Raw genomic sequence first — 15,065 nt, 5'->3', positions numbered from 1 at the left:
ATTTTTTTGTCCTTACAGTCTTTCCATCCTTGTTCTCTCTCTCTTTCTGTCTTTCCAAGTCCTCCTCGTTTTTTTTAACGTGCCTGAATAGAGCTACAGAACGGCACACAGTCCCGCTGGAAGAACAAAGCCCAGACGTCCCAAGTCTCTCCCAGAGTCTCTCTCTCTTTCTCTCTCCTTCTTTCTGTCTTTCTTTCATCCTGTCCTTTGCCTCTCCTCAACCCACTCTCGCCTTCTCTCCTCTCCTGTGCCGTGTATGTGTGAGGAGCACTGCCGGAGGGCGCGATGGTGGAGTGGGGTGTTTACAGGGTGAAGTAGCTCTTCTCTCTACTGTAGTCTTGCCCAGTACTGAGACATGTCAGGCTCGCCCCCTGGGACCTGGACAGGGACAGACACTCCAGGAGAGATGAGTCCTATGGAGACAAAGAAAAAGAAAATGGCGTCAGTAAAAAGAAAAACAATACAAAAAAATTACAAAAAGCCATTACATGCTAATTTAGATGAGTGAAAGCACCATGCACATCAGTATGTGACAGCTAAACACTAGTTAGCCTTATAGCACAGAGCGTTGTGGTTTTAAACGTTTGAGTCACAATGCTCTGCACACGGCTGAACAGTAAAAAGGCACGCGAGCTCGATAAATTGAGGGCTTTGGCAATGGCATTTAAACAGAGGAGAGTACAACGGCAAATGAATCAAATTAATTAGCAATTTAGCACAGAGGAAATGTGGTTATGCATGATTAAGTCTTCATGGCTATAACCGGTATATATGGCTCTCGGTAACAGCGTCCTAATGGGGTGGAACTAAACTATGGGGCTGGAGTAGTGGGACTGACAACATGATGGCGTATAAGGCGGCGGCGGCGAAATGAGTTTGGGTCATGCAGTTTCTCAAATAGAAAAAGGAAAAGGGAAAAAAAAGGAGCATGAATCAAATATGGCGGCGGCTATATATGCAATAACCCCCAAATTACAGGAGAGGTGGCAGAGACGTTTTTAATGAATTAGCATGTTGGTAAACAATGAACTTTCTGCCTACCTGTTGAGGTGGTACCAGAAGCGGTCATTGATTGGCTGTTCATATGTGCCTGCATATGAGGGGGCGTGTATGTGTCGTAGGGCCGCCCGTTGACAGGCGGACTGGTAGGCAGCATGCAGGAATAAGAGGAGGTCTGGCTGGGCTATAGATGGGGGGAGAGAATGGTAACATTAGCTTAGCCGACCACAGTTGTGTTGCCTGTAATACTGTCAGCTCTGAAAGGCAGCTGTTTAAGTTATGAATTTTAGTTATTAGTGTCCTTTAATTTAAAAAAAAATAAGAATAATAGGATTTTAAGGAAGCTTTTCTTTTCTTCTTTGTTGTTGGCCAGGAAACACAATTTCAGTTACTCATTGCGTGGTTGATTGCACTCTTAAAATCACACCAATCATCACATAAAACAGTTTATCTTTCAGCATTGCGGACAAGTGAACTGAGCATTGTATGGTGTTTTTACTTACTTGCATAGGTAGATTGTTTCCCATAGTGAAGCTGGGCATGGGGGGCAGCGCACTGTAGGTGTTTGTGAGTGAGTCAGGTCTACCCAGCATTGACCCCGAGGTGAAAGACACTGCCAATGAAAATGACAAAATGTTATTACAAGGGCTGTCGTATTAGTGTTAAGTAGTGTGTGCGTGAGGTGGCGCCTTACTGTTTGACAGCCCGATGGGTCCAGACAGATAACTGTACAACTGTGTGTCTCTCAGGTGATTGACTTGTGAGCATGAGCTTCAGCTCTTCCTGCCTCTGTGTGTGTGTGTGTGTGTGTGTGTGTGTGTGTGTGTGTGTGTGTGTGTGTGTGTGTGTGTGTGTGTGTGTGTGTGTGTGTGTGTGTGTGTGTGTGTGTGTGTGTGTGTGTGTGTGTGTGTGTGCGTGTGCGTGTGCGTGTGTGTCTGTCCTGCCTGATTCGGTAATTACGCAGATAGTCAGCTGAGAAGTTTTGCTCAATCATCCATCAAAAAGGAAACCACCGGCCTGCTTCTTCATGTGAACTAGAGCGCACAGCCAACAAGAGCCACCCCTTCCCTCTTTATATGAATCCGTAGGCCCCTCAAATAATAATATTTAGTCATATCTCACATGGATCCTTGTCTGACTTGAACCCGTGGCCAGTTAAATGTGCTGGTACTTGCACATGGTCATGGTGTAACAAGTTCATGTGTGGCTTTTCACTATTTGTGCAATAAAGTAGTTGGCAAAACATATATCCTTATTCATATTATTGGAAGTGTTGTGGAGGACCTACCCGGTGTGGTGGGCTGTGGGATGGCCTGGTAGACGCTGGTGCTGAAGCTGCTGCTGATGGGAATGTGACTGGAGGAGTTGTTGGCCTGCCGGCGCTGGTTCCTTAGCTTCTCCTCTCGCCTCCACTTTGCTCTTCTGTTTGAGAACCATACCTGCAATAATTAAAAAGATCCTCCTTAGTTTTCTTTACGGGCATGTTTTCCACTTTTTTTTCTTTGATTTTCTTTTTTTGCATCTTGTGAAAAACTTGCACACATCCAATGTAAAACAGTTCTGATCGTCACTCACTTGTATTCTTGCTTCGGGCAGGTCGATTTTCGCTGCTAGTCTCTCCCGTGCAAACACATCTGGGTAATGAGTCCTTTCGAATTCTGCAATGCAAGAAATGGCACAACAGGACTGTTATTAAACAGGTAATAGATTTTTAGAATACATTTTTTTGAGTTGGATAAATCAGGGGCCCCTTGACATTAAACTTCTTAAGGTTGGCCTGTAATTCATTATTTTATTATTGTATGATAAAGCATTCACAATGGAGCTCTCACATAAAGAATGCAGTTCATCTCATCTGGAACGTTTGTATTATATGTGTATTGTATTGTATTTTTTATATATTTTTTTGTTCTGTACAAAAACAATTAAAAAAAAAATCATCAATGTGGCAGATATAAATGTAGAATTTCTTCATACCTTTTTCCAGCGCTTCGATCTGCTCCTGTGTGAAGGACGTGCGGTTTCTCTGGAGTTTTCTCTTGAGCTGCAGTCGCATCTGTGTCTCCTCTGAATCCTCCCCGTTCGAGCTGATGGAGTTTGTGTTCTCTCCTGCGCCGTCTTGTTGTGGGCAGCCATCTGCAATGAAAAAAAAACAAAAAACATAATGAAAATATACATTTAATTAAGCTAATTGAATAATTAATTCTCGGCTCTCGTGTTGTATCAGCCTGCAGCTAATTGTACGGAGCGCGGTGCAACATCATTAATTAAAGCCCCTATCATGCTTGATTGAATTCCAAATCGGAGGAATGATTGCGATTCCTCACTCAATGTTGCTGGATATCACAGGCGTGGAAAGGAGCGATATCGACGAGGGCTTTTTAAACTGTTTATAAAATATTGTGGGAAAGGCATGCTGGCTAAAGGGGAAAAGGCCTTGCGTAGGCCTACTTATCGCTCCCCAACAATGGCGTGTGTTCTCAAAAGGTTAAGAGAAATGTGGCTAGATGTGGCGAGCCCCTCTTTTCAGGGCCTATGAAATGTATTAAAACCCCACACTCTCTAGCCCCCTTCTTTTTTTGTAGGGCAGAGCAATGCGTCAATGGGTCGTTCCCATATGGGCGTTGGTATAGCCATTGAGGTGACCACCAACTTTTTGAATAGGAGAAGACGCTTTTCAGGGTGACACAATGCCTTCAGGAGTAAGGGAAACCATTAAACTATGGACACAGGCCCTCGGACGAGCAGTGAGCCCTCGGTGGGTGTAATATATGGGAGTGGAGGGGGCTATTTGGAGGGAGATGACAAAAGGATCGTCTCTCTCTGGAGGCGCGCAGGCCTATAGTGGTTTGGCATTGTGCGCACGAGGATCCCCAGTCAACAGAGCTTTGAGTCCAGTGTGTTAACCCTTATCCACTACCATCATTAATCACGTCCCCCGGCCATCTACACGCCAGTCAGGATTTCTGTCTTCAATTGGAAACAAATGAGTGAGGAGAGAGCATGCAAGCCCCTGAACAACCAAAATAAGGCCAAATCTATTCACTGGCCCCCTTCAACTGGCAGGGCGAGGCTTATCTACTAATGTCTGTCTTGTTGTTGGACATCATTATCATGCCGAGAAGTTAATGCGAAATTAAGCGCGGCTGATGCGATGATAGAGGGTGGTTCATGTAATATCTCGCATATAGGCTATATGCCTCGAGTGCCAAGGCTTGGACTGGCTTTTTATATATATGTATTGTCATATGCTTACTTGTGTGTAAGATTTAGTTTACATAGTTTAAGTGAGCAGTGCCTTGCTCAACGAAAAGAGGTTGTTGCAAGAGTGGAACAGGTTCAGTAAAAGGCCTACACGCACGCTTCAAAAACAAGCGAACCCAGAAATTGAAGTTTGAGCGAAAGCTGTAGGCCAAGCTGTATATAGATTTTTGTAAAGCCTTCCCATTCTATTACAAATGTCACGTTGACTCACAGCAAACACTGCTTTCTGAAAACAATATTTAGTATTTCTAAAATGTGAACAGTTTGGTTCACTGGAGGTAAATCTGACGCGACAATGTTTCTCGACAATTTCCCCCTCGCTGCAAAAGCAGACACAAGTATTCTTCTATAGGCCAATCGTTTGTATCGCTATTTGTTTCTTCACTCTGGATAATCCATAAAAAGGAGTGAATGTGCAGCTATTATCCGTCTGCCAGCCCCACAGACGCTAGGATGGGATTTGTTTTCTTTATAAAAGCGCTGGGAAATAAACTCATTCTTTAGTATCACGATGCGTCAGCCAGTGAGGCGGAAAAGCAGCAAAAAAAAGAGAGGGAGAGAGAGAGAGATACCGAACCAATTGCGGCTCGCGGCACCTTTCAGCTGCTGAGACCGGATCAAAACACTCTTGAGAAACCGCTTAGAACTGAAAGAGAAAGTGAGAGACTAAATCCTATAGACGGGATTTAGAGCCATATAGCCAGCGAGCGAGAATGAGAAAGAGATAAAAGACCAAATCGGCACGGAGTTTGTATTCGTGCCTCTTTGGGATAGAGTTGTCTTCTTTTGGGGGCCTGTCACTCTCCATGTCGCCTTTATTTCTGCTTACACGGCGGTCGGATGGCAAACATATTTTCGTTCCCCTGAGACAACATGCTTTAGGGCCTACTTAAATACTGGATTGATTTGAAAAACACAATAACCAAACGTGTTTGTCCAAAAAACTAGTTTTTGAATTATTATAATTTTTATTGTATTGTGTTTTATTATTATTGTCGTTGTTAGTGTAATCATTAAGCCTTTAAATCTCTCTTTTGTTTTAAATTAATATACAATAAGAATAAATAAAAAAAATTGTTGAATAATATAGTAGCCTAATAATTACATTTTATTTATTTTTGTAATCAAAAATATGACTGTTGTTGAATTTGTTATAACAGACCAAATATTGTGGATATTAATATTTTTATTAAAAATAATAATATAATGTGAAATAATAATTATTAATAATAATATCTTATAGGCCAATCCAAAATTAGGCAAAAGATTTTAGCTGTTGATATGATCCTTTCCGCTTTACTGCTTGTTGATAACAGCCCCACGTGTCCAAATGGTCATCAAACAAATGCAAATGATTTCAGACAACTGAATTCCAGTGCTTGCGTGTCCCCTTTTCTTTCTGACGCATATAAATCAGACGCAGCGCTCCTCCGTGGATGAATATTAAAGGAGCAACTCGAAAAGGTGACGTTTCTTATCAGAAGAAAAGAAAACAATCTGCTCTGGGTTTGGCCCTGCAGCAATAGGCCGGCCGAAAGGAAAAACCCTGTGAAGTGGAATATTTCCACAGCAGCCTCACCGTCTCCACACTCCTCCTGCATGTTGCCATAATGAGAGACAAAGGCCTCTCTAATGAGCAATTACACGTAGTGCGGGCCCGTTCCCATAACCAATCATTGCGTGTGAAGGAAAACATTCCTTTGTACTAATATCCCAGCACTATAGCTGCCCGGCACTGCCTCCCCCCCTCCATCCCATGCAGGAGGGGAGAGAGGAAAGAACGCAGGCTGTTGGATGGACACCTCTGCTGAAAGGACAGGCCGCTGTCACGCACATCCATGTCTGGGACAGTGGAGGCATTCAGAACCAGCATGCACGGCCTATGGCTTTCCTCTAATCGACTATAGTCTTAATTGGGGGTCTTGTTCAGGGCATCAAAGCGCATACCAATACAATACCTTCCTGATAGCAACACAGAGCATGTGGAACCGGAACCACTGGAATATAGTGAGCTGTAAAACTATTCATATTCATACATGACAAATGTGTAGTGACCTTGGCATAGTTCACAGTGGTCCATCGAACTATAGGCCAAAATAATATGTTACCGAGCCTCAATAACCCAAATCCCACTAAATAGGTATATTGGTTGTCATGCTTCTTTCATACAACACATGCAGTCAAGGTGTCTTTATTGCCACTGTGTGATAATGAGGCTCACCTTGGTTGGGCTGCCCTGGCACTGATGTTCCGGGGTACCAGCCGGGCCGGGTCCCCCAAGTTCCTGTCTGACCGTTGAGCATTCTCAGCTTGTCATACATGCCATCTGCGCCCATCTGTTGCTTTTCGCTAGCCAGGTTGCGGAGGACTCTGTTTATCGATGACACCTGAATGACAAATCGCATATGATAAAAAGAAAAAAAAAGGGTTATTGTGTAAGCACCAGCAGCAGCATACAAACCCACACCCACATATAATAATAAGCTATAAATCAGCACAAATGGCCAACTTGCTTCTTTCTAATTGACTGTGTGTGTGTGTGTTTGGGGGTGATCACGTATGCAGTAATGCGTGGCCCACCATGCACACTTTGAAAACGCAGTGCAGTTTAATAAGACTGAATGGTTGATTGCACCATGTCCTTTTCCTTCACTGCGTGAGAAAAAAAGAAAGAAGCCAATTTATGTGGCTAAAAAATGAAATGAAATCATGCACGTAAGTTATAGAAGTCCGTACACTTACGCTGGGGATGTTATCGTTGGTGCAGATCCCCTCGGACAGCAGTCTGTCACGGATCTCCCACGCGAAGATCGACGGACACTCCCGCTTGTACTGGGCGATTTTGGCGACCACCTCTGGAGTGGCGACCCGTGGCTTGCTGCCGCCTATCGCTCGCGGTCTTATGGAGCCGGTCTCATAGTATCTGCCCAGGATCTTGCTCACACAGCCGTTGGATACCTGGATACAAAACAAAAGACACAATTCACATACATTATTTACGACTATGAACGGAATGTTTCTAAGAAGGCGTCAAAGAAGTATCACCTTTTCATTGTCCAGCACTTGGACTTCATCATGGGTCTACAAACACAAAGAATATATGCCTTGAATAGAATATTAGGCGGTTGCTTACAATATATTTATTCTTCATGAGAGCAGGCTGATTACTTTTTCTTTTTGGTTGGCCCTATTATTTTTCCAGTAGCCTAAACGGAATGATGTAACTAAGTATAATACTGACTGAGAGGCTATCACAGAATGCAACATTGAGGCTACAGAAAACGCGGATTTTATTTTTTCATATAAAATATTTAAATAAAAGTTAGAAATCAATTGAAAATAAAGAAATAAAAAGGATTGTGATCGTCACCTGTAGTATCCTGGAGATGTCGCAGGGTCGAGCGCCACTGTGAGCAAGTTCAACTATTTTCTGCCTGGTGGAATCCGGCAGCGGTCTACCGTTAACAAACACACCACCAAGCTGGTTTACGCCACTGTGACCTACATGGAGACAAAAGCATCGGAGTCACACACACACACACACCGCATTACAAAACAAATACAGTCAATACACATGTGGCAAAGCAAAATGATTGTCAATGTCAAGGTGTGGAGAATGGTGGAAGAGGCGGCTCTTAGAATAACCAGAGTTCAAGATGACAGAACACGAAGACAGTATATACAGGAGGACAGAACGTTTATTGCACTTTGCCTACACAAAAAACATCCAAATAACTGTCCTATGGTTGCACAACAACAACAAAAAGATTTAAATCGATAATCAAATAGTTTTGAGGAACTGTTTCCACCGCTCGGTACATTCCACCTCTTGTTTAATAACGCATGCAAAACGACAATAGCCAAAACCAAAACATCTCAATGTGATTTTTTTCTAATAATAAACGGAGAACACATCAGTCGTGTTTTTGCCCTGAGGAGACTACACATTGTATCAAACTGGCAAACTTCTGTATTAAAACCCTCGCACCGTTATCCATTCCTTCATGTACAACACAGCTGTGCACCACTCCATCACAGCAGCTCACTCATAAAAACTACCCTGCAAAAATAACAACCGACAATCACACTAAAAAAACACAATACACGAAATAATGTATTAAATTAGCTTTCGTTCAAAAGGGAAAACGCTTTTCGGAAAGTGTCGTTAAATCGACAATTCCTTCTTATATGTCTACAACAGTCCTTCAAAACGCACGATAATTACGCACCAATAAGACGCGCACCACACGGGATACTGGCGCATAATCATAGCAGAAAAATAGCAATTTCCATAATCGGTTTTTGTCTAAAATAAGATAGCCGTTTGAAAATGATCCCTAAATTGTTATATGGCATCCCTATGAAGCACAGAATAAGCCCGCAAACCTGAAGCCAAATGGGAGAGGTGACTCCCCGGAGTGCCTGAGCTGCTGCTGCTGCTGCTGCTGCTGCCGCTGCTGCCTTCCCCTGCACTGCCGCCCGGTACATTGACTCCGGGAGCAGAGGCTCCTTAGCAATAAATAAGCTCCAAATATAGAAGAGGGGGAAAATATGATGAGCCTGCCTGACATTTGTCTTTAAAATAAAGCTAGCTGCACGTCAAGTTTGAGCTTAATTTCTGGAAATAGGCGGAAGTCGCCTCGGATCATGCATGGGAGGCTAATTGAAAAGATCAGTTGGAGCACTTGTGGCAGGCATGTCACTTTATGACACCGCTCTGCTTTTGAAAATCGCATCGTCACGACAAATAGTAGCATGATAAAACGACCCTTTCTGTCTGCATTTGGATATCACTCAGACAAAATTGGACGCTACTCGTTTACCCTCCGAGGGAGACTTTCGTTTTGAGGTGGCCAGGGGCTACGCGCGGCCACGGCAAACGAGGGCGCGCCTGGATTCTTAACATATTAAAAGTGACATGTAGTTTTTTTCTCCTCTCCTTACTCCCCCCCATCAGCCTCCTCCTCCCTCTTGTTTGTATTTGACAACAAATGCTCAGAGCCACTGCGGTCCTGTTGTGTGCAATCGGTAGGCGTCTTTCCCCCTCTGAAATATGTCACTGGACTGACTGTGCTTCATAAACTGCTTAAGACTTTATTCGAGATGAATGATCAAAGAGGGCTGCAGTGAAAATAAACCCTGTTTAACTGGGTAGTAACACATCCCCTTTTTGGCCTCTATGTGTAATAATCTTCCAGCGTGGATCTGATTGATAATAAATCCATTATCATCCCCCCACTTTGCTCGTTGGTAATTCCAGGATTAAGTGGAATTAATAGACTTCTTATGCTGAAATTGGCCCTATATAGCCTACTACCCCGCATTACGCAGCAGCGATCCACCCGGTCGGCTCTGATTTACAACTACAAATAAATCCTTTCCGGGATCGATAAGGGCGTCAGATAAGGACATCACATAAATCTCAAACTCTCCTAAGGTTAAGTCTTAATCATGGCATACAATTCCCTCAAGTGGCCCCGGAGTCGATCTCGCCCCGCTGGCGCTGATTATGCGCCTTGTATTCTATTGCGAGTCGACTAATAGGAAAACATATGGTGTCAATTTGGACGCTCCCCACCATATACACCCAGGAGTTATTAGCACAAAAGCCACCGAGGCCGCCGCGACCTTTCGACAACCCAAAGGGCCGGGCCCAATAATATCTCCTCGGCAATTCGCACCCAGACATCACACGCCAAAAGCCGGGGGAGCATCCCATTATCATCAATCCGCCAGCTAAAGCAGGAGCACCGGCTATTTGTACACACAGCTTTGATAAGGCCCCAATCATCTCTATAATGGACAACTGCATGGCGAGCGCTGCGGCCCTTTAACAAAAATACGACTCCAACATGCCACCAGTTTGAATTTAGTGTTCTATTTTCATTTTCTCCACTGTTCTTATACATCACACCTCTACCACACCATCAGACAGTCCAACTATCAAACATTGGATTCAAAACATGTTTTTTATTATTATTCATAATGCTCACAGATTACAGCACAGACACGTCATCATCGAGGTATATGGAGAATAATATTAATAAAATTATTCCACACACCTTCATCACAGATGTCATACACCTCTTGTCCAGCAGCAAGAGAGAAAATGTTTCAGATTTAACCTTTTGTTTGTTTCAACACACACACCAGGAACAAGACAGATATTCAACTAAAACTTCATCTACCATGGTTCTGTTATTGTTTTGTTTTGTTTAATTGTATTATTATTTGTATTATGTTTTAATTTTAATTTTTATTGGCACCCACGACAATATGGTAGTTAATATGTGTCTTCAGCCCTGACTATACGGTTGTAATGGAAAGCATTTTCTTTTCTGGTTCATGCTGTCTATGTCCGTGAAGAATATGGACTCATCTACATAAGGCATTATTGCTATTCCTCATGTTTCATGCAGGGCTCTTTCTCTGCGCGGCTAATCTTGTATGCAGCCTGGCAGCCAGCTCTAACGCTAATGCAGACGGCTGTGCAATTATTTAATACCAACTCAAGCAGAAACAAAAAAAAAAAATCTCCCTCTCAACCCAACCCCCTCTATTCTCCCCTTGCATCCTCTCTCTCTCTCTCTCTCTCTCTCTCTCTCTCTCTCTCTCTCTCTCTCTGTCTCAGGACGACGTGTGATTAACTTGTTCAATAATAACTTCTCTACCTGGACGTATTATTTAAAAAAATAAATGTAAAAAATAAATTAACAGCAAAAAAAAGGGCCGTCAAATAACTTGGGAATGTGTCGCCCCTGCACCTCAAAGTCATGCAAATGTATTCCTGCACCTAGGTTTCTCCTTCAAAGTGTTCTAAAAGTTACACTGCGCTTTAACAAGTGCATAATGTCAGTGGGTGTTGCTGCCATTCAACCGCATTAGAACTTGCGGTTGTGGTAATCAAAAGTTTCAAAACAAATATATCTATAGCCTATACACACATGCTTACATAATGCATTTATAAGTATAAAAACAACTTACTGTTCTGCATCATTGAGGCTACGCCAGACTCCCACGTGGCTTGGTTGTGGTATTCTATGGCGTCACAAGGGGGGAAAACAAAGCTGGTTAGCATCACATCAGAAACCCAGTGTACAATATGACTTACTTTACTGTCAAATTATTATTTTATTTTATTGTTTGCAACAATATTTTTTTATTTTGTCAAACATATTTTGTCAAACAAATGGGAGTTTCTCATCTCATCGTTCGATCACAATGTTTGCCGATCTTGTGTGCTTTAAAACATACATTGATGCATAGTAAATAATTTCACATCCTCAGTGTGTTAGTATGGTATTTTAATTTAAACTTGCCTGGAAACAGAGTTGACTGTCCACGCTATAACAATTTAGTCAATCATCTGCCGTTTTCACTACTTAATGTCTCCCTATAGGACAAAGCAAAACAACACATTAGCACAGCCACAGCTACACTGGTGCACTTAAAGCTGTTGTAAGACTTCTATCTTCATTTACTACACTTCACCTGCACTGCTGCACATAAATCAAAATCGACGCGTGACGAGATTTGCTTGAACATCTTTGTTAGGAGGCCTGTTTCCCTAAAGCATGCACTTGTCGAAATGCATTCAAACTAAATAGCCTGGCCCTGGTGTGGGCCCTATATAACTTTTTTTAACAGCACTATTTCTTCCAAGGCTCTTGGTCCTGCATGTTTCCTTTATTTGTTTCTCTCTTTAGTTCATATATCAATCAGCCCTCATCGTCTCAGCAAGATACTTTTTTTTTTAAACTTGATATCCAGTCTAAGTGTACAGTGACACACGTTGTCTAGCTCGCCTCACTGCTCTGCAAAAGTCCAGACCAGGAGGGGGTACAAAGCCGGCGCTGCTGCACTCCCAACAATACACCCCCCTCTCTGCCCTCCGTACAGGCCACCTCAAACCCGGGGCGAAAACTCGGCCTCCGCGGCTAGAAACACACACAGCTTCCCCATGCACTAAACACACCAACAAGTTCAGATTAATACAAAGAGCCGGAGGCATGCATCCACCCCCTCCGGGACCATTCTCACTCACTCACACACACACACACACACACACACACACACACACACACACACACACACACACACACACACACACACACACACACACACACACACACACACACACACACTCTATCTCTCTCTCTACCCTCTCTCTCTCTGTCCCTCTCTCTCTCACACACACACACGACCGTGACCCCAGTGCCGCCAGTGCGTGAATGTGGGGTTTTGTTTTGGCCTGCTTTTATAGAAAGAGAGAGAGAATAAAATTCTAAGGGAAAAAGGAAAAAAGTAATTTCTCGTTATAAATATTAGGTGGTTATTTTGTGCTGCTGGTGCGCGGGTTGTAAAGCGGGTTGAAAGACACAACAGCGCAGTAGGGCGCTCAATTGGAAAAGACAAATGCATTAAAGAAGCTATTGACTGGGAATGGGGGGGACAGATAAAAAGGGGGCCAGGGAGGGAGAAGTCTGATTTTTTTTTTTTTTCGTTTTCTCCCTCCATGCAAAGTTGTGTTGTGTGCAGAGCAAAATGGCCCTGATAACGTCGTCGAACATGCCGAGTTTAAGTCCGAGGCTATGGGCTAGTTTGTGAGATACCGTTGCATTTAGACTGCAGATTGCTTTCATGTTTAACAATAGAGACTGAATTAATTATAATAGCCTACATTCGGATTCCATCACACTAGCCCCAGCATAGCCTCGGTTAGCATGTTTAGCACAACCTGAACATTACCAAAACAAGCAACAAATATTATTATTAAAATTATTATTATTAATGATCTCATTATTTCATGTTGTTAAAGTGGGAAAAATATATAAATACAAGCATTTTATACAAGCATTTATTGGCCTGAAAATGCACTGCAGTCAGTAGCTTGTATAGCCATGGTGTGGGCCAAGTGGTTAATCATTTATTTAAGGTCGAAAGCTCAAACGTTGTTGTTCCCGAGGTTAACTACGATCTAATCTGCATTTCTTTTCCTTTAGTAATCCGTAACAACAATGTCTTGATTCAACATGCTTATTCTGACGGCTGGATCCGCTCACTACATTCATATGCATAGGTGCTCCATGTAGGCCTTGACTAGAGTGGCTGCAGGCTAACAGAGGATTTATGTAGCCTTTATATTTTTGTATACATATAAATGTGTATTTATTTGTATATATAAGCCTATATTACTTACAATTCCATTACAAAACACATTCAGGAAATTGGTTATTTGCAAGAAGCCAACAGTTAATCTTGTTTTTTATTTAGTTAAGATATAAACCTGCTGTGTTTTTGCTATGAGTCTTTTCTTATTTTCTTATTATATTGGTTGGCAGAATTCTGCTGAATTTGTCTTTAAATATGACAAAAAAAAATCATCAGTAGACTAAATGTAAATTGTATATGAGTAATTGGCCTAATTGTTTTTGACAAATAGCCTAATTTAAAAAGCAGCAGCAATTAGTTGTTATATATTTTCTATTTTATTAGTATAGTAGCCTATTTAGATGATTTGAAACATTTACTATTGTAGGCTGGAAGGGCCAGTCAACTCCAGATCTGACTGTTTTATTGATACCAATAATAATAGATAGAGCCTTTTACTTGCTGCCATTAATAAGGGCACACTGAAACAGCTTATAGGAACACGAGGAAAAGTTGTATTTTCTCTGACACACTAAACACGCTGAAACCGGCCTCTTCCCAAAGTGAATGCTTTACGGAGCTTTTTCTTTTTTTTTTTTTTTTTTTTTTTTTTACACGGCGCTTGGGTGACTCGCCTGCATGAATCAATCTGACACCTTTCCTCAACGGGTCATTGCGCCCCATTCTTCACGATGATCACTGTCCTGGCCCGACGTGACTTTTTACTCTTTACCTGTCATAAAATACGCGCTAAGCTATCCGTGGGCCTAAACACACCGACAAAAAACCGAGCAGATAAAACAGACAAGAGGCGCTAAAGGCACTTTCTTCGCACTTTTGAGGGAGTGCAGTCAGAAGACAGGCTGCACAGCTCCAAACGATAAAACACACCCAAGTAACCTCACCGCTGAACCTCAACCTAATACAGCCGACAATAAATGACCTGATAATAACAATGGGCTGTAAACATTATAATATAAAATAACAATAAAAGCAAATATATAGTAATGGCAATAATCATTTCAAAATGTAACAACATGGACAAACTTTGTAAGTCAGGATCTCACCTTTTTGGGGCATCCTGCGGTCGTTGTCAAAGTCCTTGGCAAAACTAAAGGCTTCAGCCCTAGTTCTCCACACCATGAACAGACAGAAAGAGAGAAAAAAGCCGACCGGGATCAAGTCTCTCTCGGGTGAAGTTTTTCAGAAGAGGTACAAAAAATAAAAAAAATAGTTTCCAGTGTCCAGGTTCTTCGGCTGGGAGACGGGGAGGGGGGATATCCCTGCGAAGAAAGAGGTGGACAGAGATTGACAGTGAACTCAGATGTCAGGACGCACGGAGTTTGGCGAGGATGTGCGCTGGCGTGTGAGAGAGCGAATGAGAGAGAGTCGGAGTGAGTGAGAGAGAGAGAGAGAGAGAGAGTGGGGAAGAGAAAAGAGGGTGGGGAGGGGAAGGAGGGAGGGAGGGAGTGCGTTGGTATAGTGGTGGTGGTGGTGGTGGTGGAAGAAGGAGGTGGGGGTAAAAAGAGAATGAACACACCTATGCTGATTGGTGATGGAACAAGTGTATGAATGTATGTGTTCCTGGGTCTGCTGCTGTGTAGTGAGTGTAGTGCGCCTAGCCTCGCCTCGCCTCGGCTCGTCTCCCTCCG

At 42.7% G+C, this 15,065-nt stretch overlaps 1 protein-coding gene across 1 annotated transcript; it reads right to left on the bottom strand.

The window, feature by feature from the left end:
* Positions 1-327: 327 nt before the first annotated feature.
* pax6b (paired box 6b) lies at positions 328-14,493 on the bottom strand (the record flags this gene model as incomplete). The annotated part of the gene is made up of 12 exons (XM_080053390.1): positions 328-413; positions 1,042-1,183; positions 1,503-1,612; positions 2,288-2,438; positions 2,575-2,657; positions 2,977-3,135; positions 6,485-6,650; positions 7,006-7,221; positions 7,309-7,344; positions 7,634-7,764; positions 11,248-11,301; positions 14,481-14,493. 12 exons carry the CDS (start codon positions 14,491-14,493, stop codon positions 328-330), a joined length of 1,347 nt encoding a protein of 448 aa, XP_079909516.1.
* Between the last annotated feature and the right edge of the window lie 572 nt (positions 14,494-15,065).

Source organism: Ammodytes marinus (genome assembly GCF_949987685.1).
Source record: "Ammodytes marinus genome assembly, chromosome: 1".
Taxonomy (NCBI): Eukaryota; Metazoa; Chordata; class Actinopteri; order Uranoscopiformes; family Ammodytidae; genus Ammodytes; species Ammodytes marinus.
The sequence above is the reverse complement of the archived record's forward strand: the minus strand, read 5'-3'. Positions and strand labels throughout refer to the sequence as shown.